Source organism: Geotrypetes seraphini, chromosome 1, assembly GCF_902459505.1.
Source record: "Geotrypetes seraphini chromosome 1, aGeoSer1.1, whole genome shotgun sequence".
Taxonomy (NCBI): Eukaryota; Metazoa; Chordata; class Amphibia; order Gymnophiona; family Dermophiidae; genus Geotrypetes; species Geotrypetes seraphini.
Window position 1 is genome coordinate 49916018 of NC_047084.1, and position 24659 is coordinate 49940676.

The window sequence follows — 24659 nt, forward strand, 5'->3', positions numbered from 1 at the left end:
GCATGGATGTCGATGTGATAATGTCATATGCATGTATGAAGGCTTTCCAGATAGGCCCTGAGCCACCAGTGTGGGGTGCCGGAAGGGAAGATGCACAAAGAGAAGGAGAGGTGCTGGCGCCGGCTGATTGCCAATAGGATGTGCCTCTTACCTCGAGAGGCACGTCCTGTAGGCAGTCAGCCGGTGAATCTACTCCTAATGTGCCACGGCACACACTTTGAAATACACTGTTCTAGAAGTAGGGAGATTCTGGATACTCTACAAGGAGAACTGTTGCAGCATGTGGGATGGGAGTCATACTGGACTTAGTGCTTACAAACAGGGAAAGTGTTTCTGATGTTACAGAGGGTGATCATCGTGCATCCGGTATCTTAATGCATCCTGTTTTAACTTTATCAAGTTTTTTCTTATTTTTAACCTGATGTATTTTTATCTGCATTGTATGTATTAGCTCTACTTTTTGTGAACCGCCATGAAATTTCCCGGTATGGCGGTATACAAGAATAAATTATTATTGCATGGTACGGTTTAATATTAAGACGGGTATAGAGACGGCTCATTCAAAAGTAAAGGTTCTCGACTTTTAAAAAACTAACTTTATTCTGATGGGGGATTACGTCATGTAATTGTCTGGATGGGAACGTCTGGAAGGAGTAGAAATGCAGTGGGCACAACTGAAAGGAGTAATTGTAAGAGTGGCAAACTTTTTTGTGAGGCAAGTAAATAACATAGAAACATGATAGCAGATAAAAGCCAAATGGCCCATCCAGTCTGCCCATCCACAGTAACCATTATCTCTTCCTCTTTCTAAGAGATCCCACGTGATTATCCCAGGCTTTCTTGAAATTAGACACAGTCTCTGTCTCCACCACTTGTATGCATCTACCGCTCTTTTTGTAAAAAAGTATTTCCTTAGATTACTCCTGAGCCTATCACCTCTTAACTTCATCCTATGCCATTTCAGTCCAGAGCTTTCTTTCAAATGAAAGAGACTCGACTCATGCACATTTATATCAAGTAGGTATTTAAACATCTCTATCATATCTCCCCTCTCTCGCCTTTCCTCCAAAGTATATAGATTGAGATCTTTAAGTCTGTCCCCATATGCCTTATGACGAAGACCACACACCATTTTAGTAGCTTTCTTCTGGACCAACTCCATCCTTTTTATATCTTTTTGAAGCTGCAGCCTCCAGAATTGTAGACAATATTCTAAATGAGGTATCACTATAGTCTTATACAGGGGCATCAATACCTCCTTTTTCCTACTGACCATAACTCTCCCTATGCACCCTAGCATCAACCTCTTTGTCCACTTTAGATCACATACAATCACACCCAAATCCTGCTCTTCTCTCATGCACATAAGTTGTTCACCCCCTAAACTGTACCTTTCTCTCAGGTTTTTTGCAGCCCAAATGCATGACCTTGCAGTTCTTAGCATTTAATTTTAGCTGCCAAATTTCAGACCATTCTTCAAGGAAGAGAGAGAGAGGGGGGGGGGGGGGGAAGGGAGCAAGGGGGGTTCATGGCTCATGACCGCTGCCTGCTTCTGCCACTTCGGGGCTTAAGGGAGAAAAAGAGGGAGGAGGGCTTTGCGGCTCAGGACCATTGCCACGCTGGTGTTTCAGAGTGGAAGGGAGGGGGTTCATAGCTGCTTCAGGGCTTGAGGAAGGGAGGATTTGCGACTCAGGACACTGCCACCGGTGCTTTGGGGGACATTTTTTTTCCACCGCTGATTTTTTGACAGTTGTGTGAGAGATCCAGTTAACCGAGACTCTACTGTAGTTATGTCATTCAGCTCAAAAGATTGCAATTCCTTATTCACCTAGCATTTGTCCTGAATATTAACAAATCACACACAAAAAACATTCAGAGTTGCTACAGTTGATTATAGTTTGATTGCTTCAGTCATGGCCAGCTATTCATCGCTACATTAAGAAACAGAATGGGGAAAATTTGTCCATGTTCCCTCAAGAGAGAAAAATTAAAATATTGGTTTTTATCAGGCGGTAAGTTAAACTTAAATGTGTTTTGTAGGCAAAGCATTAGCTGCCTTAATGGTCCATTTACTAAGCTGCGGTAAAAAGTGGCCTTAACCTACCCTTACATGGTTCTCTCCTGCAAGCTATGGCCATTTTTACGGAAGCCCTAAATGGCCAATTTTCTATTATTTGTATTAATGGTCATGTGCTAATGTTACCATTAGCACATGACCATTAATTACAGATAAGATTAGGGGTCACATAGTACTGCATAAATAGCTGTCCTATCTTCAACCGCTATAAAGTTAATTGGTTAGCACAGTTAACTTTGTAACAGTTAAAAATAAAACCCGGATATTCAACGCCAGTTGCTAGAAATGATCATAAGAACATAAAAATAGCCTTATTGGGTCAGACTAATGGTCCTTCAAGCCTAGTAGCCCAGGGGTGTCAAAATCCCTCCTCGAGGGCCGCAATCCAGTCAGGTTTTCAGGATTTCCCCAATGAATATGCATGAAATCTATTAGCATACCATGACAGCAGTGCATGCAAATAGATCTCATACATATTCATTGGAGAAATCCTGAAATCCCGACTGGATTGCGGCCCTCAAGGAAGGACTTTACCACCCCTGCAGTAGCCCATTCTCACGGTGGCCAATCCAGGTCACTAGTATCTGGCCAAAACCCAAGGAGTAGCAATATTCCATGCCACCGATCCAGGGCAAGCAGTGGTTTCCCACATGTCTTTCTCAATAACAGACTATGGACTTTTCCTCCAGGAACTTGTCTAACCCTTTCTTAATAAGAACATAAGAATAGCCTTAATGTCTTAATAAGAACATAAGAATAGCCTTACTGGTCCAGCATGGACTTGTATCTGGGTTTAACATCAGCAGTAGACAGCAAAAGTGCTGCCTGTCTCTGCTAACCATCGGGCCCTATTGTTTTATATCTTCATCTTTATAACTTGCATGTTTTATGCTTTTACTAGATCTGAGACAATTCAACAACCTCTTTCACAGAACAGTAAGATCCTGAGAAAAGAAGGGCGGTTCAGTATGCTAAACCAAATTTTTGCATCCAAAAAGAAAAAGGATGATCAGAATGCACATCAGCAAGACAGAATGAGAGACAGATATCAAAGAGAAGAGACCTCGGAGGTTGATGACATTATCACTACATTTGATTGCATTATGGATGTAAACTGCAAAGACACTTCTGACAGCAGCATGAACACTGCTGATTTTAAAAAGAAAACCACAGAATCTCATAAGTATCTCCTATCTGAAAAAAAACCACAGAGTTATAAGGGACTTCCACCAATAAGAACTCAAAGTCTCCCACCTATTACTCTTGGCAATTTAACAGCATTCCAAAGTGGATCCTCGAGTTTTCCCTTAAGTTCAAACTCAAACCATCTTGCACATCAGTCTCAAAAGAGCAGAAGTGAACATGATTTATTTGATCAGAGATATAACTGCCAGGCTTTGCTTGATAATCCATGGAGGACAGAAGCTAACCAAATACTCTCCCACAAAGCATGGACTGTACCTTCTTCCGATAAGCTTATTGATGGTTTACTGCCTGAAAGACCCAACCATCTGAAGTTCTTATGCCCACCACACCTTCCCCATCTAAATAATCCTCCATCAGGTAATGCCTTTGCTTTCTGCTCCCTTTTAACCATTGTTTTTAACACTAAAGTGAACAATTCACATGACATGTTTTTCTGTTATTCAGCATTCTACAGTATAAGAGGCCACTTACACATTTGCATGACTACAATACCACCATTTACGCATCTTTCTACCCCTAAATTAGGCATCTCCTTAAAGAGTTGCCCCTGTATATTGTATAACAGGTTATAGATGGCACAGTATAGTATGTAAGACCTTAAATAATGGTGTGGATGGAGCTAACATTAAGGTATAAAAAGGACTACTTAAAGGGAAGGGGAAAGGGATTGGGACATATACTTTTTTCTCCTTTTTCTCTGTGAAGAAAAAAAAGAGCAGACAAAAGCAGCAAAATGATTTCTCTCTTTCTGCACACAGACACATAAAAAAAGCTGATTTTTTTTTCCTTCAATGTGGTAAATTCTGCTCACTCTTGCATTTCAGAAGCTTAACCCCTGTCTATGCACTACAATTGGGTTTCTCTCTCATTTTCAGAACACAGTCACAAACCTGGTGCAGACATCCTCTGAAAACATGCTGCAGTTCTGGTCTCTGAGCATTCTATTAAAAGTATAAAATGAGAGGAGGGTTTATCAGCATACCCTATAAATAAACATAGTTTAGGGCTTGCTGTCTTAAAATCAAACAATTTCAGGCACATATGCTTGACCTGAATAAACATTTTAGCTGTAATGACTTCTGCCTTTGTGAACATTATCTTAAAAAACAGGTTTGTGTCTATGTTCTGAGAAAGAGAGAAAAACCCAGTCGCAGAATTCACCCCACTGAAGAGAAAAAAAAAAATCAATCAGCTTTTATGTATCAGCATGCAGAAAGCGAAAGATCATTTTGCTGCTTTATCTTCTACTTTTTGTCTGCTGCTTTTTTCACACAAAGAATCAGGAGTTGTGTCTACAAAAAAATTGAATTTTACTTTTTCTAGAAGGAAGGTGTTATCAATAAACATTTTATCTGTTATAAAAAAAAAACAAAAGGCTGGAGAAAAAATCCAAAACAGGCTGAGAGGTGTGATGTCAGATAATTAATGTCACTTGCTATCATATGACCCATCAAAGATGGCAACACATACTATGAAACATGAAGTGATGTAGGGACTTCCGGTGTGTGCTGCCATCTTGAAAAAGGGGTAGGGCCTGGGCAGTTATGGCATCACTTCCTGAAACATCACCAAAAGGGGTGGGGTTTTAGGCAGGGATATTAAAACAGGAGTGGAGTTATGCAAATAAGGTAGTGTTATGCAGATGGAGGTGGGGCTTGGGCAGGGCCACAATGTCCTAGCTATCGACATCATCAAAGTAGGCAGGGAAAGGCAGAGAGTGGGTGGGGCTTGAGCAGATCTTCACTTCTGATTGGCTGATGGGACTGGAAATAGGCATGGCTACCTGTCAAAATATGCAAATTATGTATGACAAAAGCTATGCAACCTTACCACTGATATACTGCAATTTCATGATCAAATACATTCATAATTTCACCTTGGAAATTCATAATCAGGTCTAATAGCTTTGCCAAATAAAATGCCAAACAAAAGTAAAAGGATAAGGAATAGATTTAAGCAAGAAAAGAAAATGTAAGTAAAAGCTTATGCAAAAAAAAATCATGATTTTATTTGAATTATGGTATGTTCATGGACATTTTATATACAGTATACTGCTCTATCTTGGAGACGTTCAGGGAGGTGTACAATGTTTTCTATCAAGTACTCTAAGTATTTTCCCTATCTGTCCCTATGTCATACTTGGGTTCTCCTAGAGCAGTGGTTCCCAAACCTGTCCTGGAGGACCCCCAGGCCAGTCGGGTTTTCAGGATAGAAATAATGAATATGCATGAGAGAGATGTGCATATAATGATCTAGTGTTACACCCAATGTGCCAGGTGACAGGCATTCAAACCCGACCGGACTGGGGGTCCTCCAGGACAGGTTTGGGAACCACTGTCCTAGAGGCTTAGGACCCCTTTCATCAAGCCATGTTAGGGTTTTTATTGCCGGCCGCTGCAGTAAAAGCTCCAGCGTTCATAGAATTCCTACAAGCATCGGAGCTTTTACTGCAGTGGCCGGCGATAAAAAACCTTAACACAGCTTGATAAAAGGGGGCCTTAGTTTGGGTAGAGCAGAGGAAAAACTATAAGTGTATATTTTATAAAAATTTTATAAAAATATACATGTATATGCATAAAAATACACATGCACATGAGGTATAAATTTGTATGAGAATGTCTGCTAGTGGAGCTGCTTGTCAATAGTTATTTTACAAATGAATACAAGTGCAGATGTTGACTTTATAAGATATATCGACAGATACACAATAGCATCCAATAGAGTGGTAAAGCAAATAATAATCAAATTATTTTTAAAAACACTTTCAGCTTGATAAATTTCTATCAAAAAATCACATACAATTGCAGTAAATCATTCCAAAGGTATGTGTATATACTGTAAAGATAAATGGGGCCATCAGAGCAGAGGCAAAAGTCACTATGTAAACACTGTGTTTGAACAGTCTTCTGTAAACATAATCATTGGACCCAAGATCTCTTCTTCATAAGTACAGTCTGTTTTAGTTATTCACAGTAGTATGGTTCCCAGAAAAGTCTGTAAACCAGAAAATTGCAAATGGTGAAATGCTGTACCTATGGAAAAATAGAGGTTAGGTTCTAGCAGTACATTTTGGGCCAAATTCTCTAACCGGCATCCCAACGAAACAATTGGGATGCTTTTTTTTTTTTTAATGCAGGTGTCATTCTTAACAGGTTTTTTTATATACCGCAGGACCGTGAAGTTCTATGCGGTTTACAAAGATTAAAAGATGGTACAAATTGAATGAACTTAACAGAGGTGAAAGATAGTGGTTAACAGTTCAAGGGAACCGTTCTTGAAGAGAAAGAATTGAACGAGTCAGCTGTCTAGATACTTCAGGAACAGATATGTTTCTAGGCGTTTCCTAAATTCCCCATAAGTGGAAGGCGTGAGCAATTGTTCTAGATCTTTACCCCATAATGCTGCTTGGTGTGAGAGAAGGTATTGGTGGTGTCTTTTGAGTTTACATCCTCTAACTGGGGGGAAATGAAGTTCAAGTGTGTGCTTCTCTTATGTTTGTTGGCTGAGAAGGAAAAAAGGTCAGTTATGTATTTAGGGGCTAGACCATATAGTGCTTTAAAGCAGAAACAGGCAAACTTAAACTTTACTCGTGCCTCCATCGGTAGCCAATGCAGCTGTCGGTAGTAAGGTGTCACGTGGTCAAACTTCCTCAGTCCGAAAATCAGTTTGACCGCTGCATTTTGTATAAGTTGTAATCGTCGCATATTCTTTTGGGAAATTACTAAATAGGGGATGTTACAGTAATCAAGTTGACTCAGTACAAGGGATTGCACCAGAATTCTAAATGCTGACACATCAAAATATGCTCTAATGGATCAAAGTTTCCAGAGAGTGAAAAAACCCTTTCTGATCAAGGAGTCCACTTGGTCTTTCATGGTTAGGCACTGATCTAGTGTTACACCCAATACCTTCATAGTAGTCTGAATAGGATAATTAAGTTTATTGATGCATAGTGGTGTTTTGGTGTCAAGCGGATGTGGCGAAGCTACAAAAAATTTTGTTTTTTCTTAATTAAGTTTCAGTTTGAATTCAGACATTCGTTGCCCCATCAAATTTAGTGCTTCTGATGCTTTGAGAGTAACTTCCAAGAGAGAATTAGCAAATGGGATGATGATCGTAAAATCATCTGCATAACTGAATAGTTTTATCCCCAGCTGGGTCAATTGCGCACCTTGTGAGGACTTGTAGACATTGAAAAGCAATGGGGATAGTGGTGACCCTTGCGGTATGCCAGATGGATTGCTCCAGGTATCGGAGAGATCGTAACTGAAACGTACTTGAAAATCTCCCCCCCCCAAAAAAAAAAAAAAAACTGTGTCATTCTTAGGCACCTGTCTCACATCTATGGAGGCACATAGGAATGCCTACGGATGCCTAAGGCTGGCGTGGGCATGGTTTGCACTGGAAGTGGCCTTAGGCATCCGTAGGTGTTTCTATGTGCCTCCGTAGGCACGAGATCAGCACCTTAAAGGTAGGCCTTTAAAATGCTGGCTTACATTTAAGATGCCTATGTTAAAAAAACAAAACAAAACCAAAACCGCGATTCTGGATGTGGTGCCTGCTGGTGATTGACATGCGGAAGACGCTCAACTTGCAGGTACCTGCCACAGCAGGCGCAGCTTCCACAATCAGGCTCTTTGTGCCTCAAAACAGTGTAAAGTGAATAATGGATCCTATAGGAAAAATAGGATTAGGGTTCTTGGATGGAACAGTATTTGACAGAAACCATAGTAGAACATTTAGAATGTTGCAAACATTTTTTTTACATTTACATATTGCTTATAGAAGTAACATTCTTAAATTAATTGCACACAACAGTGCTAGAAAGTAAATAAATGTACAGTATTGCACAACCATAGTAAGCAATTAAACTGCTCATCAACCAATGCAATGGCTTTCTCACCATTAGAAGTACAGTAATACTGTTATAAACAATTGCACACAGCAGTGCTGAAAAATAAATACATAGGCATGCTGGGACATGCTATCAGGCTTTCTAAAAGGGGCCCTTGGCGTACTCATCATTAGGACAAAATGGTTCAGGATGCTATAGCACAGACTGGGAAACGGACATATATAAAGAGATGGTACACTACCATTATAAAAACATTGTTTGACCTTGGAGATTAGTGCCCAAGAAAGGGTGGTGGCCAAAAAAACCAAACAAGATGCTAGGAATTATTTAAAAAGGGATGGTTAACAAGACTCAAGATATTATAATGCCTCTGTATCGCTGCATGGTGCGACCTCAGCTGGAGTATTGCGTTCAATTCTGGTCTCCTTATCTCAAGAAAGATATAGTGGCACTAGAAAAGGTTCAAAGAAGAGCGACCAAGATGATGATAAAGAGGATGGAACTCCTCTCGTATGAGGAAAGACTAAAAAGGTTAGGGCTCTTCAGCTTGGAAAAGAGAAGGCTGAGGGGAGATATGATTGAAGTCTACAAAATCCTGAGTGGAGTAGAACGGGCACATGTGGATTGATTTTTTTACTCTGTCAAAAATTACAAAGACATGGACACTCGATGAAACTGCTGGGAAATACTTTTAAAACCAATAGGAGGAAATATTTTTTCACTTGGAGAATAGTTAAGCTCTGGAACGCATTGCCAGAGGTTGTGGTATAAGCGGATAGCGTAGCTGGTTTTAAGAAAGGTTTGGACAAATTCCTGGAGGAAAAGTCCATGTTATTAAGACATGGGAAGCCTCTGATTGCCCTGAATCAGTAGCATGGAATGTTGCAACTCTTTGGATTTTGGCCAGGTACTAGTGACCTGGATTGGCCTCTGGGAGAACAGGCTACTGACTAGATGAACCATTGGTCTGACCCAGTAAGGCTATTCTTATGTTATGTTCTTATTATCAGTTGAACACCCTCCCTAGAAAAGCTTACATTTTTTTACCGCATATCACTTTTTAAAATGCGCTAGCTAACCTGAACTCGCAGAAGCGGGTTTCAAGTTTTCCTGCCCCTGGGTGACGTGTTTGCAAATGTCTCTGGCTTTCATCCTGACAACAATGCTTTTTTCCTCATTCACCATTTGCATTATCTACAAATTTAACCACTTCTCCATCTTTTCTATTGACTGATCACGAATCACATTTGATGTTTTGGAACTCTCCAGTGCAGTTTCACAAACAGACCGACGAATATCTTCCTCTTTTTCCGGGATGGATCGCATTGCGGATTCATTCACAGTGAACTCACAGCTGACAGCAGAAATAGACTTGCCAGAACAAAGCCTGTTGTAAAACACATATTTTGTCACAGAGACACACAATATGCTTCTTTCTCTTTGGAGTTGTACCTGTAGATGCTTGTAACTCACTCTCTTGACACTTGGTGGGCATTTCTGGAAGCAAAGCCAAAACAGGAAGTGAAAGAGAATGGAAACAAAGCTCTTTATTCCTAAGGTCAAAGGCCCATTTATACATGAATGCATGGCACAAATAGCGGTCACGATGCATGCAACAGTGAATAAGCAAAATCATTAATCGGGAACATGCAAATAATGAGAATAGATTATATGTTCAATCTTTTAACTATAATTATATACTTTGCAATTGGATAATTGAATAAACACTAATATTAAGCTGTTCGTAGCTTTTGCTTCTTTTGGGGGGGATAAAATTAATTCTTTAAAGTTGAGATTAGATCCCTTACAGCAGTGTTCTTCAACCGCCAATCTGCAGACTGGTGGCGGTCCACAGAAATTTCCTGCCGGTCCATGCAGGGCTAGCAAGATCAGGGGGGCCCTATTCAGTACTTGCCTGCAGCAGCGAAGCAATTTACTTCGGCAGCCTTGGGGCTTTTGCTGAGTCGCAGCCCGCATCTGCTGATGCAACTTCCTCTTTCCTCAGAGGCGGGCACAACCCATCAAAGGACCCAAGGCTGCCTAAGTGAAATGCTGCGCTGCTGCAGCAAGTACTGAGAGCTGCTGGGAAAGGAGCGGAGGGAAGGAGAATACGCCACTGTTGGAGGCTGGGAAGCTGGTGGACAACAGAAAATAAAGGGAGAGCTGCTACTTGACCTGGAGGGAGAAGGAGAGATGCTGCTGGGAGGGGAGAAGGGAAGGGAAGAGAAGAGAGTTACTGCTGGACAAGGGAAGGAAGGAAACAGCTGGCAAGGAGATTAGAGGAGGGGAAGAGGTCAGGGTGAAATGGAGAGATCAGATGAGGGAAAGGGGAGAGAGACAGAGGAATGAGAAAGTAGAAAGAGATTGATGTTGAGAAGGGGTCAGAATTAAAATAAGGAGACACGGACAAAGATGCTAGATCTGGTGTATGAGAAATAAAAATGAAGAGAGCAGTGAAGCTGGAATGAATCATGTAAAAAGGAAAGAGGGTACACAGGCTGGATGGAAAGGAGAGAGGGGCATAGGAAAGAAGGCAGATATCATATGGAAGGGGGAGAGGGCAGACAGTGGATGGAAGGGGCAGATGCTGGACTGAAGAGACAGAGAGGGCAGACACTGGAAAGAAGAGAGTGAAAAGAAGATTAAAGCAGAAACCAGAGACAACAATTTTATTTCTATTTTGTGATTAGAATATATCAGATTTAAAATATGTATCCTGCTAGAGCTGGTGTTAGACATAACTGGGGACGGCAAAGCCCAGGCAGTGATTCTTTAGCTTCCAGCTGGCTTAGGGCTCTCTCTGACCAGGGGGCAGTTGCCCTAGTTGCACTTCCCTAACACTATTCCTGTTATGTATGACTGCGGTATTCTGTTAGCATGATATTTCTGTGTAGCATTCTGTAATAATTTGGCTTATTCAGTTTTCTTGATAATAGAGGGGATATATGTGAAGGGGAGGGACACAGGGGTTTTGTTGATCCTTGCTCTGTATTATTTGTCTTTATAAAATGACAATTGTACAGAATATTGTTTCTTTTTATACTTTAATGAAATACGTTCAATATAAAATCATAACTGAGGTTTGTGCAGATGGGAATCAGAGGATTTGCGGGGAGTGAGCTCTTGGGGACGGGGTGGAGGCGTTTTGTTTTTTGTTTTTTTCAGTCTTAGTAATTTGCCAGTCCACAAAATAATTCTTATATTTTCGCCGGTCCATAGGTGTAAAAAGGTTGAAGAACACTGTCTTACAGTTTATATATATTGTTTAGCTTTTCTTAATTTAATTCTAAACACATGGATTATGTTTGCAGGTCAATTTACATTGTATCATGCTTAATCATTTCAGTACACTGGCCAGAAACTTTCCAAATGCTGGAATAGCAAAACATTCTTTTTGGTCAAGTACTGTATGTGTTTTCTTTACTATTTCGCCCGCATTTAAAGTTTATTTTAGATATTGTCTTTCAAATAGGTTTGAACACTTGTTTGTTTTAGAGCTGAACTTTCAAGTTAAAGCTTCTGCATAGAGTTTCTGGGATGTGATGTTCTTTGTGTGGGAGCTCAGACTCAGCAGCTGTGGCTCCTGAAATCTTATATTTCTTTAGAAACTTGTCATTATTGTGGGTAGCAGTTGTGACTAAGTGCCTTAATGCTATGTTTGCCATTGAAATAACCACCTTATATTTATTAGATCAATACTTTGAAACCTTAAGATTTACGGTATATTAAAGAAAAAAAAAATATTAGTAGTAACATATTGTACTATGTCATAAGCTGCTGGCAATATACTAAGGGCCTGATTCTTAAAAATATGCGTCCCAATGGCAGACAGCGGTAAGTGTCCTACCGCCATCTGGCAGCCAATTGGGACGCACATTAAAAAAAAACTCTCTGAGGCAGGACGCCCATATTGTAGGCCTCTGGATTGTGTCTGTGGAGTGTAGCAACACTTAAGCATGCCCAAGGCAAGGCATAGGTGTAGCTTTGCTCAGAAGTGGCCTTGGGTGGGCTTAAGCGCTGCTCTGCATCTATGTAGATGCAAGACAGATGCTTTAAATGTAGGCCTGCAAAATGCTGGCCTACATTTCAGACATCCGACCAGGACTATAGATGCGACTCTCTTTTGAATGCCAATGTATGATTGATACGTGATCAGTGGCCACTTCTTAGGCGGCCACCAATGTCAGCGTCCAAAAGAGAATCAGGGCCAAAGAGCACAATTCACTCAAATTTCGGAATCAGAAAATGTACAGTCAAATAGGGGCATGCAGGGAAAAAATTTATTTTATTTCCTGTTTTCAGGATTTTTTTGTTTTTGTTATTTTTTGTTTGTTTATTTTTATGTTTTAGTTGTTTAATTTTACAACATATTTACAAGTAAGATACTTGATAAGAGATGAGACAACCTAGAAAATATTTCTGGAACAACCTCACATCCTCGCTCAGAAATTCAAGCTCCCTCCAACTCTTCCGCAAACACCTGAAAACCTGGCTCTTTTCAAAAATCTAACACCTCCCGCTCTCTGGCACCCTTGTCCCTCTCTATCTTCTTAGCTCCTTTCCTTTAACCCTTCATTGGAGTTCCTTTCTATCCTAACTCTGTAAACCGTGCCGAGCTCTACGCTTGCGGAGATGGCACGGTATACAAACCTAAGGTTTAGTTTAGTTTTAGTTTATTTGTATTATTCATTTATTACATAGCATGCCCCCTCTTCTATTAAACTGCAATAGCAGTTTTTAGCTCAGAGAGCCATGCTATATGGCCCGCACTGCTCCTGACGCTTATAGGAACTCTATGAGCATTGGGAGCTGCATGGGTCATTCAGTGCAGCTCCCCACGACAGAAACTGCTAGTGCAGTTTAATAGAAGAGACCCATAATAAAATTATAGAAATAAAGATAAATCACATAAAAAAATAATCTAGGCAATATTACATTAAATCTAGCCCATGTTACTGGGCCTGCTTCAAAAATTAAATAAAACATATATCTAATAAGAAATCATTTCTTAGCTCTTCAGTATATCATGCACAGGCAAAACAAACTTGTACATTTTAATCACCTTTATCCTCAACCACTACTAATTCTTTTTCAGAATTTATCTGAGGTACAGTCTTATCTTGAAGAAATAGCTCCAAATTAGAAGGATTCATAAAGATATGCTTATTATTTCCATATGCAACCAGGCATTTACAAGGGAACTTAGGAAAGAATGAAGCCCCTATCACCAAAGTCCTAGACTTTAGTTGTAGGAACTGCTTTCTACGTAACTGTGTCTGCCTGGTTACATCAGGAAATATCATCAGTGCTGACCACAAAACAATGCTTGCTTCTTGGTAAAATAAAATTTCAAAATATCTCTTTTCTACCTCAGTTTGAAAGGTAACAAGCAAGGTGGCTCTGTTAGCTGAAGATTGCAAAAACTGTGAAATATTCAAACTATCTGAAAATACCAAGTGGTCCATTTCCCCTTCCTCAATCACACCCTTGGCACTCCTTGGAAGGTAGTAGATTTTCTCAGGTATTAATTTATCAACTTTGAAGTACATCTTTTAAATACATCTTCAGGAGTCCTTTTTTAATTTTTATTTAATTCTTTATTCATTTTCAAATTTACAATAAGTGTGACAATATATCCAAACAAATTAACAATAAATATATCACTTAATAATCATCAACGGTACAAATGATATGTTATCTCCCACCCTTCCCACCCATTCCTATCATATAATCAAATACCTTGTACAATATATAATGATAAAATTACCCCCCCCCCCCTCCTTTCCTCACAATTGAACTTGTAAATTTAAGGGAAAAAAAATGTCATCAAATCAGTACAATACTTTGTTAATGGCTCCCACACATCTTGAAATTTCCTGAAACATCCCTGCTGTATTGCAATAAATCTCTCCATTTTATAAACATGACATAAGGAATTCCACCAGAAAATATAATTTAATCTACTCCAATTTTTCCAATTATACGTTTTATGTTGAATGGCAACCCCAGTCGTTATAAGTGATAATTTGTTATTATTTGAAGAAATCTGACTTTTTGCTCTCATTGCCATACCAAACAGCACAGTATCATATGATAATGCCACTGGGTTGTCTAATAGACAATTAATTTGGTCCCAAATTGATTTCCAAAAATTCATAATAAATGGACAATAGAATAATAAGTGGTCTAAGGTTCCTGCTTCAAGATGACAATGCCAACAAGGAGTTCTTTTAAATACATTGTCAGGAGTTCCAATGGTGCTAAATTATGAGAAATAGGGAAATTCAAAAACCTAAAATTCCTTGCTCTTAGTAAATTTTACATTTTCTTAGGGTTCAAATAGAGAGGAATACAGTCTTTAATGTTTGAAACTGCTGCGAGAATTCAATAACGATTCCTATAGTTCCTTTACTATGACAAAACCTAAGGAAGTAACTCTAGACTCATTGTGGAACATGGGGCTCCTTTTATGAAGCCGCGTTAGCGGTTTAATGCGCATAATAGTGCACGCTAAACTGTCAGCCGTGCTAGCCGCTACCGCCTCCTCTTGAGCAGGCAGTAGTTTATTGGCCAGCATGGGGGTTAATGCGTGATAAAAAATTGCGTGCGCTAAAGCCGCTAACACGGCTTCGTAAAAAGAGCCCTTGGTAATGAAATTAGGGAATTCTTTAACCCCCACAAATCATTGATTTACAAACGAATGTTAATGAACAGAAAGAAGAAATTAAAGGGTTCAAACAGGCATTATTAACTACAGAAACAAACATCGAGAAAATAGATGAAGAATTAGTTGGGGTGAAACAAGTTAGTGAAGCTCTAATAAAAGATAATTTGTACCTATGGAAAAAATTTGAAAATACTGAAAATAGTAATGTAATTTATTTCTTATATACCGCTACATCCGTTAGGTTCTAAGCGGTTTACAGAAAATATACATTAAGATTAGAAATAAGAAAGGTACTTGAAAAATTCCCTAGAAAATAGTCTACTAGAGATCAGGAACAACAAGGTGAGGATCAAGATCAGGTACAACAAGATATTCAAATGGATATTTCAGCTATACTAGAGTCTTCAGATAAACAACTAGCCAAACCTGCAACATTGTTAATTACCGTTGCTCTACTACCTGATAAAAATTGGATTATGAAATTATTTTTCAAGAATAAGGGCTCCTTTTACGAAGGTACGCTAGGGCCTTAACGTGCGGAATAGCGCACGCTATACTGCCGCGTGTGCTAGCCGCTACCGCCTCCTTTTGAGCAAGCGGTAGATTTTCAGCTAGCACGCGCTAATCCAGTGCGTACGCTAAAAACGCTAGTGCACCTTCGTAAAAGGAGCCCCGAGTATAAAGAATTTCTTGGTATGAAAATCCAAATATTTCCCGCTATTTCTAAAGAAACTCAAAAATGAAGACAGCAATTTTTATTGTTGAAACCTGGAGTTGCATCAATTGGGGGTGTCTTTTCCTTCAGATTTCCCCAAATTTCCTTGTTAAGTATGCATCCCATAAATACATTTTCTGTGAACCAACTCAACTAACCAGTTGTCTCGCTTTGAAACGTCTTGAAAAAGAAGGAACATCGAATTAAAGGAATAGGGTTTTTTTTCCTCCCTTAACTCATCAACAGACACTCCTTTTTTTTTTGTATTTTTCTCTTCCTTTGGAAAGCTTCCTAAAACACTCATTTAAGTCATGGATCAAGATTGAGTACTTGAGATTTGTTTAAGAGAAATTATGGGCTCCTTTTACTAAGGTGCATTAGCGTTTTTAGCGCACGCACAAGATTAATTACTGCCTGCTTAAAAGGAGGCGGTAGCGGCTAGCGCATGTGGCAATTTAGCACGCACTATTCCGTGCGTTAAGGCCCTAACGCACCTTTGTATAAGGAGCCCTATATGTTTTATATATTAGAATTTCCTCTATGAGTATGCTTTTCACAAATCTTTCTGTACATGACAACTTAATGCTTGTTAAAATGTTTGAAATTATAAATAAATAATTTTTTTAAAAAAGAAACTGCTATACTTTTCAAAATTGAAACAGATATATCTAAATTTCTCTAATCTATTTTCAATTGTAGCTAATTGAGCTTTCTGCTCATTCACTTTAATTGTTACATCAGAAGAAAACTGAAAGTTTAAATCAGACATGTCCAAATCTGGCCCACACTGTAATAAAAATTTGGCCCACCAGACGATTACCAATTTGCACTTAAGCTGGCCCGCTGGCAGACATTTTTGTTACCCAATCAAGTACAAGCGCCACATCAGCTGTAGGTTCACGCGGCTTCCCGGTCTCATATTAAACCAGCCTGCAGAGGATCATTGGTCAGCTGTAACAATCCTAGCAGGCTGCCGTAGCCTCAGCAGCACGGTCCCTCTGCCGCAGTCCCATACGTCAGAGGAGGGGCGGGACCGCAGCAGAGGGAATATGCTGCTGAGGCTAGGGCAGCCTGCTAGAATCGCTACAGCCGACCAGCAATCCTCTGTAGGCTGCTTTAATGTGAGAGCGGGAATACGGGATGGAGAGATGAAAGGAAAAGAGGGCCAAATCTCAGGCCAGAAAGAAAGATGCCAGACCTCCGGGAGAGCGAAGGGAAACAGAAGGGAAGAAGAAAGAAGGAGACCCTGGCAAGCAAGTTATCAGAAGACAACCAGAGCCTGGGACCACAACATGATTTGATTAATGACCAGACAACAAAAGATAGAAAAAATAATTTTATTTTCTGTTTGTGATTACAATATGTCACATTTGAAATGTGTATCCTGCCAGAGCTGGTGTTAGACAGCAGGTGTGAACTAAGACCTAAAAGAGAGAGGAAAAGTCTTTTTTATTTATTTTGTTTACACCGCAGAGCCAGCGTGGCATTGGAGAGGTTGTAAACCTATACTTCTACTAAGACTAAGGGGTCCTTTTATTAAGGTGCGCATTTAGCGCGCGCTAAATCAATTAGCGTACGTTAATAAAAGGACCCCTAAGTATCATAATAAAAAACTTGGCCCGCGACTTAGCCTATGTTTTAGATTTTGGCTCCTTATATGATTGAGTTTGACACCCCTGGTTTAGATACTGTACTGTATTTTCAAAGATAATTCTATACGATTTACCACATTCCAAATATCTTGTAACGTTATTATTTTATCCACTGAAGTTGGGTCTGTTTGTTAAGTCATTTGAACCAGAACTAGAGAAAAAGATCCTGAAGGCACCTTACTCTGTTCCAGGTTCCCCAAATTTGGATCCAATTCTAGTTGAGAGAATGAGCCTTTACCAATTTTAGGGACTGGCTCATTTATCTCTTGTGATGTTCCCGGTTGAGGGAAAGGTGATGGTTCACTGGAGTATAAAGAAACAGATTTGCACCCCCCCAGACTTGCCTGTCCCCCCTTAAAGGCCTGTCCCCCCCTTAAAGGCCTGTCCCCCCCTTAAAGGCCTGCCCCCCACAAGGTCTGTCCCCCCAAGGCCTGTCCCCCCCCCTCCGGCCTGCCTGTCCCCCCTTTGAAGGCCTGTCCCCCCGTTAAAGGCCTGTTCACCCCTTGAAGGCCTGCACCCCCCCAAGGCCTGTCCCACGCCATGAAGGACTGGCCCCCCAATGGACTGCGCCCCCCACCCCCCCGGGAAGGCCTCCGTGTTCCCCCTGGCCTCCCCGAACCAATTACCTTACAGCTTCAGTCGAAGATCGCGGTTACAGCTCTTTGCACTGCATTGCAAAGAGCCTTTTCCTCTGCTGCGGTCCCGCCCCTCCTCTGACATCAAAGGAGGGGCGGGACCGCAGCAGAGGAAACAACTCAAAGCACCACCAGGACCACCAGGGATTTTTTGTGGTTCGGGCTCATGATTCTCTGACTTTCCTGTCAGGCTACGAAAACTCAGACTTGCCATAAATGTTTGCACAGTAAAAGATGAGCGTTTCTTGCTGTGCATTACACAGAGTGCTCATTTTAATATTAATGAGTGCCTTGTAATGCATTTAGTAAAAGCCATCAAGAACCCTTTGGTGCATTGGAGGTTGAATTAACTCTAAAAGCTAGACTAGCTATAATCAGCCTTACTTAAACGGTATGCTTTTGAACATCTGCACCTCAGTAAATAGCTCTCAAAATTAGTCTGGGAAAAATCTGCCCCAAGCTGTATTCCATAAAGGCAATTCAATTACCCCAATGTTGACTGGATAAATGTAACATCATGACATGATGAAATAAAGGACTGCTTTTAGACTGCTTCATTAATATTAAAATCCCTGTTTTCTTTTCTTCCCTCCATTTGCCATTCTGCATGTATGAGGCTTACACTCTCCTTTTTCTGGTACTCCTTTTTTAACAGTTCAGTTTTTGTTGTAAGCAACGTTTTAATCATTATATGAGGGTCGTTCAAAAAGTATCAGACCTTTATTCATAAAAAATACTCATATTCAGATACAACAATCTTATACTAATCTCCTTCAAAGTAGTTCAAAGTAGGCCAAAAACAATGGCCAATCAGGGACTTCCTTAGACTCCTCCCTAAGGAAGTCCCTGATTGGCAGAGGAGCCCGAGGCAGCTGAGCCAATCAGGGCTTTAGGCCCTTCCCTGTGCATCACATGATGCACCAGGCCAGGGCCTAAGGCCACAGTTTGTCTGAGGAGGCGGCCTGGAGCAGGAGGGACTGAGCACCCCTAATGCTCCCAACTTTTTAAAGGTACAGGAAAGGGGGTGGGCTGGGTCCAGCCCATCTGCGGGGGTGGGGGGGTTGCAATTGCAGGAGGGAGTTGGCATCCCTCCTGTCATATTCATTCTCTTGTGCGAGGGGAAGGAATGGGTGGGGCAGCATCACAGAAGTTTTGTTTTTCGGGGGAACTAGGCCCGATGGCAGCAGCGGGCATCGGTGTGGGCATTTTTTTTTGGTTCAGGGAGGGGGGAGCACTTTTTTATATATTCTGCAAAAAGCGCATTGCGAGCCCGTGGTTTTAAAGATATTTTACAGTTATTTTGATGGTTGTTTTATATGGGATTGTAAGGGCGGAAGAGGGCAGGAGAGTTGGCAAGGATAATAAGCAACTGGTCCTCAGCAATCACTTACTATCGGATCAGCAAATACAAACGGTGCTCCTTCTTCTGTTTAGTGAATGGATGGCTTCCTACTTAAGCATTACCAAGTAACACAATGGAAACAAGTCAATCTAATCAATCGATTAAACACAAAAAAGACTTGTATATAATGATCAACAATCATAATACACACTAAAGCTACTTTGCTCTCAGATGCCTGTGCCTGTGCTGGTGAAATAATAAATTTCTTATCAGCTAATGCAGGAAATTGGTATCTTTCATCGAGTTCAGTGCTTTTTGTATTGAAATGTAAAGTGCATCAACAGATACAAATAAAGTGCTTTTGTGCAAAACAAAAAATCCACCGGAACTTATCTTTGATGTAGCTATTGAGCTGGTGCTGTAGTTGTAGCTGTACACAGTTATATGGAACTTATAACACCCCTCATTTGCATGGGCGGATTGGATCAGGTGGGAGATTGATCGTCCAGAAGGTTAGTGAATCGGGTTGGGGTCGGAGAACGCTCGCAAACGGGTTGGGACACGATCAGTGTGCTTAGTGAATCTAGCCCAAAGTCTTCACCAGATTATCAATGGCAAGCTAGAATGTCTCCAATATTACCATATGAGGTTTCTCCAAATAGAAGTCAGGTATTTGTATTTCTTTATTTATACCCCGTCACAGTAAAGTACATACACAAACAGAATCACATACAAGAAATCAAACATTAATATAACATAATAATAATAATGTAAAGCCTCCTAAAATTACAAAGAGGCTACCTGTGCCTCATATCAAAAAAAACTATAAAGCAAGTCCCATATATCATCTTACAGAAGAGATGTTTGTTCAACATTTTCTTAAAACTACTCAAACTAGGAGGCTGCTTTACATGCATTTGCGTGTTGTGCATATCACTACTATATAATACAGGGTGATCTCATTTTATGGCACTACAGCACCTTTTAACATACATTAAGGGGCATATAACATGAATTAGTATCCTAACACAGCTTTATAATTACCCCCTGAGGGATAAAATGTCATTTACGCCAAGAACTCACACTTCAGATAGAAAATGGTGTTTCTACAAAAGTAAACCTTTCAAAAAACTTCAGTATCTATGGCTGTAGATTTATTGTGAGATGAATTCATGTGTTCTCAGTCCTACTTTCACAACATACTCAGTTTTCTCTGTCTCAGGTTCTCTTTTTGGAAAAGCTGTAAGGGCTCCTTTACTTCCCGAGATACTCCTTGTGCCTGATCCCTAATACTTCAACTCTTTATGACCTCCTAATTATTCCCCTCTGGTCTGTACCAGATGGACACAGTTTCCTCTTCAGTAATGCTTATGGCATTAGGACATGCTGAGTGAGCAACCGGGAAATCAACTGGAAAGTCCCCTGTCATAAGAACATAAGAACATAAGCAGTGCCTCCGCCGGGTCAGACCACAGGTCCATCCTGCCCAGCAGTCCGCTCCCACGGCGGCCCAAACAGGTCAAGACCTGTCTGAATCCCCAGAGGGGGTCCCCTTGCCACCCTGGTTTCCCATTTAAGTCCTAGCTTCCCATCGAAGTCCTAACCCTCCAGTCTTGCATATGCACGACCTGATTGGGTTTCTATACTTATTACCTGGTTAGCTTTCTATACCTGTGATACATCCCAGCACCTCTCTCAGTATCCCACGATCCCTTTATCCCTCAGGAATCCGTCCAATCCCTGTTTGAATCCTTGTATCGTACTCTGCCTGATCACTTCCTCCGGTAGCGCATTCCAAGTGTCCACGACCCTTTGGGTGAAAAAAAACTTCCTTGCATTTGTTTTGAACCTATCTCCCTTCAGTTTCTCCGAATGCCCCCTCGTACCTGTTGTCCTCTTCAGTCTGAAGAATCTGTCCTTATCCACCCTCTCCATGCCCCTCATGATCTTGAAGGTCTCTATCATATCTCCCCTGAGCCTCCTTTTTTCCAGAGAGAAGAGCCCCAGCAACCTCCAGCTGTACAAAATATATTCTCCTTGATCTCTAAAAGCAAATTTTCTGCGATTTAAAAATAAGGAGACTCTCTCCCCATAAGAGAGGAGCACAATAAGACTAAAAGACTATTTATCCAGGGACATCTTTACTCCTTAATCCAGTGTATCTCAAACTGTGTGCTGTGGCACAATACTGTGCTGCGAAAGAGACAAGTTGGTCACTGCCGGCACCTCTCCTCTTCTCTGGCCCTCTGCCAATTTGGGGATTTACAAAACCAAGCAGTTTGTCCAGGTTTTGGAAGGCCCCCCAAGCTCAGGGCCACGTCTACAAGATCTCTCAGCATGCACTGACATTGACATGATGACATTACGCACATCACCGGTTGACGTCCACGCACACTCAGAGGCCCTGTAGACACGGCCCTGAGTTTAGTATGCCACAGCAGTAAAAGTTTGCAAGGCGCTCCCTTAAATCAGTCCTAAATCTTAGGACTGCAACTCCAGAACAGGTTGCAGCAATTCCTCCCGAGAGTAGTTAACAAAAGAAACGGTCCCTTCCTTTGAGCAAAATGCTTTTCTCAGAGTACTAGCAACACAGATCAAACTGATGGTGTTCTTTTTGCAAAAGAGAAAGACAGATTGCTCTCTCTCTCTATTATTAAACAGCAAACTCACTCTGACTGCTTTGGACTCTGTGTCTAAAGACTCATCCTGGAATGCTGCAGGGGTTGCTTTGGGCATTAATTTAGAAACATAGCTACAAGTAAATAGCAACATGTGCCTATGGGCTCCTTTTACGAAGGTGCTCTAGCAGTTTTATCGCACGCACCAGATTAGCGCGCGCTATACCATGCGCTACCCGAAAATCTCCCATCTGCTCAAAAGGAGGCGGTAGCGGCTAGCGCGCACTATTCTGCATGTTAAGGCCCTAGCGCACCTTCGTAAAAGGAGCCCTAGGTTCGTGTGTAATCGGGTAGTCATGACCATTAAGATGAAGCAATGAGTTTGTTATTTTGTCGTTGGGACTAGCCAAGAAAAGTTTGGTCTTTTCCGTATTGAGTTTCAATTTGAAATTAATTGTCCACTATTCTATCTGAGTCATAATAGAAGATATCTGGTTTATTTAGAGGGATTAAAATAGAAATGTCATCTGCGTATATATAAAATTTTATATTTAAACTCTGTAATAAATGTCCTAAAGGGGAAATGTAGATGTTGAATAAGGTAAGCGATAGTGGAGAACCTTGGGGCACACCAGATGGATTGCTCCATGAATGAGAATAGTTACCATCACAAATCACTTGATAAGATCTTTTCTTCAAAAATCCTTGAAACCAGTTTCAGACCCTTCCTGATAGTCCTATCGTGTCTAAACAACTCAACAATATTTCATGATCTACTAGCTAAAAGGCACTACTAAAATCTAGCTGAAGAATTAAGGCACTAGTGCCTTTGCTAAATAGACCATGAAGATAATCAAGCATTGAAGTTAAGATGGTCTCCATACTATATCCTCTTCTAAATCCTGACTGATGGTTATTAAGGATATTAAATTTATCCAAATAACTTACTAATTCTAAATTAACTAAACCTTCCATTAATTTGGTAAACAAATGAATGCTTGCTATGGGTCTATAATTGGATTTCGTGGCAATTGATACCTTCTGCTCTTTAATAAAGATAACTAAAATTTGACCCAGTTCATCAGGAAACAGTCCCTTAATCAAAGAAAAAGTAGCCCATTTAAATAAATCCGCTTTAAAAGTAGATGAAGCATCTGAAAAAGATTAAATATATTTTGTTTGTTACTATTTTAATTAACATTAGTGATGTAATTTCTTTTACATGTTTTCTTTCTGTCTCTGAACAAGTGGATTCTTGTGAAAATTGAAATTTCAATAAAAATAAAATTTTAAAAATAAAAAAGTAGATGAAGCACTTTTCATTACGTTTGGGAGACAATTGTCCAAACAGTTCGATTTGACATTTAATTGAACAACTTTAAAAACTGTTGCCAGTCTGGGCCTTGGAAATGATCCTAGGACATCAGCTCTTGAGCTTAGAGATATGAAGCTCCTGGGAAACTTGTCCCCCATTTAGGAGCTTACTTCCCAATCATTGCATATGAGAACACAGTAATTACACCCACTTGACTTTGTAGTGAATCTTGTTGAACCAAAAAGATCAAAACTTAAGCACTTATCTTAAAGATGTTTAGAAGCAAACCGCGTTTCAATGGCTTCTTCAGGAAACCCAATATGAAATATAGTGCGCTTATCCAGATTGAAATTGTAGATTCAAACACCTCAACAAAAGTAAATGTCCACTGTGTGTTCTATGCAGTGCCTGGTAAGGTCTCTGTGAAAATACAAACGTTAAAACTAATATACTCCAACCTCGTATCCAGAGTAAAAATAAACTTCATACATCTTCTTTACAAAAAAGTTAGGTAAAAGCAGGAAAAGGTACCGGTCAAAAAGTGCCAGATTCAAATAAGTTTCAATGCTCTACGTTTGCGCGCTCCAGCGCTGCTGTGCCTGTCAACAGCCGCTAAACACCAACACCTTTTGAATGGAAGTTAACATAATGAAAGGCTAGGATTCTATGCATGATGACAAACATTTAAAAGGCCCACCACCAAAAAGCCAAAAAATCAGCTGTCAAAGCACCATTATACAGAAAAATTGCTTCAGTTATAAAGATCAAAAAAGAAAAACAAAGAATAAATCTTCGCAAAAGGGCATATTTACAAATCTTCACAAAAATGCTCGCCACTCAGTTTTGCTATTGAGACCAGTAGGTTTCAATGAGTTTAATGTATAGATCCACCGTTCTTCCCTAGCCCACAACGCCTGGGCTAGATCACCTCCTCTTGACAAATGAACAATGTGTAACACCGAAAACCGCAGGTGACATGTTTACTAATCCAGTGTTGGACTAAGGGTGCTGCCAGCACCTTGTTGTGGATTCTACTATGTTCTCCAATATGCACTTTAACAGTCCTAATGGTATGCTCTACATAAATCAGACATGGACACAGAGGGAGGAGTTAAGATGGTGACAGTTTAGGCGGTAGCGTTTTCATCTGGACCTCCCGTCTCGTATTTCCTGAGAAAGATATCTGATGCCGCATACCAAGAGGAAGGGTGCTATTTGCCCTGATCCCTCCATGGCGAAGACGTCCACCCCAAATCAGCGTTCGATTTGGGAGTTCCTTCCTGCTGCCAATGGGTCCCGAGCTGCTGGAGGGCCTGAGCTATCTCCGTCGAGAGAAGCAGCTGGCAATTTGGGGATGGAGGTTTCTCTCTCCCCTCCAGAAACTGTTCCACCACTACACCCTGCTCTGCTCCGACTCACCCCCCCAGAACTCCTCCATGCTCTCCCCTACCCTACATGAAGATCCCCCACCAACACCATCCCACAAAAGACAGCCCTGGTGGTTAGAGGATGTCAGCTCAGATCCCCCACCCCCTCCAGCTCAAGCAACCCCTGCAGCCTATCTCCCATATCTTCTT

The 24659-nt window shown here is 40.7% G+C and overlaps 1 protein-coding gene across 1 annotated transcript in view; it reads left to right on the top strand.

Annotated features, from left to right (window-relative positions):
* ANKRD55 (ankyrin repeat domain 55) overlaps nucleotides 1-24659 on the top strand; it is a 115693-nt gene that overhangs the window by 61182 nt on the left and 29852 nt on the right. Inside the window, exon 9 of the mRNA XM_033957663.1 lies at nucleotides 2979-3640. Coding sequence (XP_033813554.1) covers nucleotides 2979-3640 — 662 coding nt within the window. The remainder of the gene's footprint in view (nucleotides 1-2978; nucleotides 3641-24659) is intronic.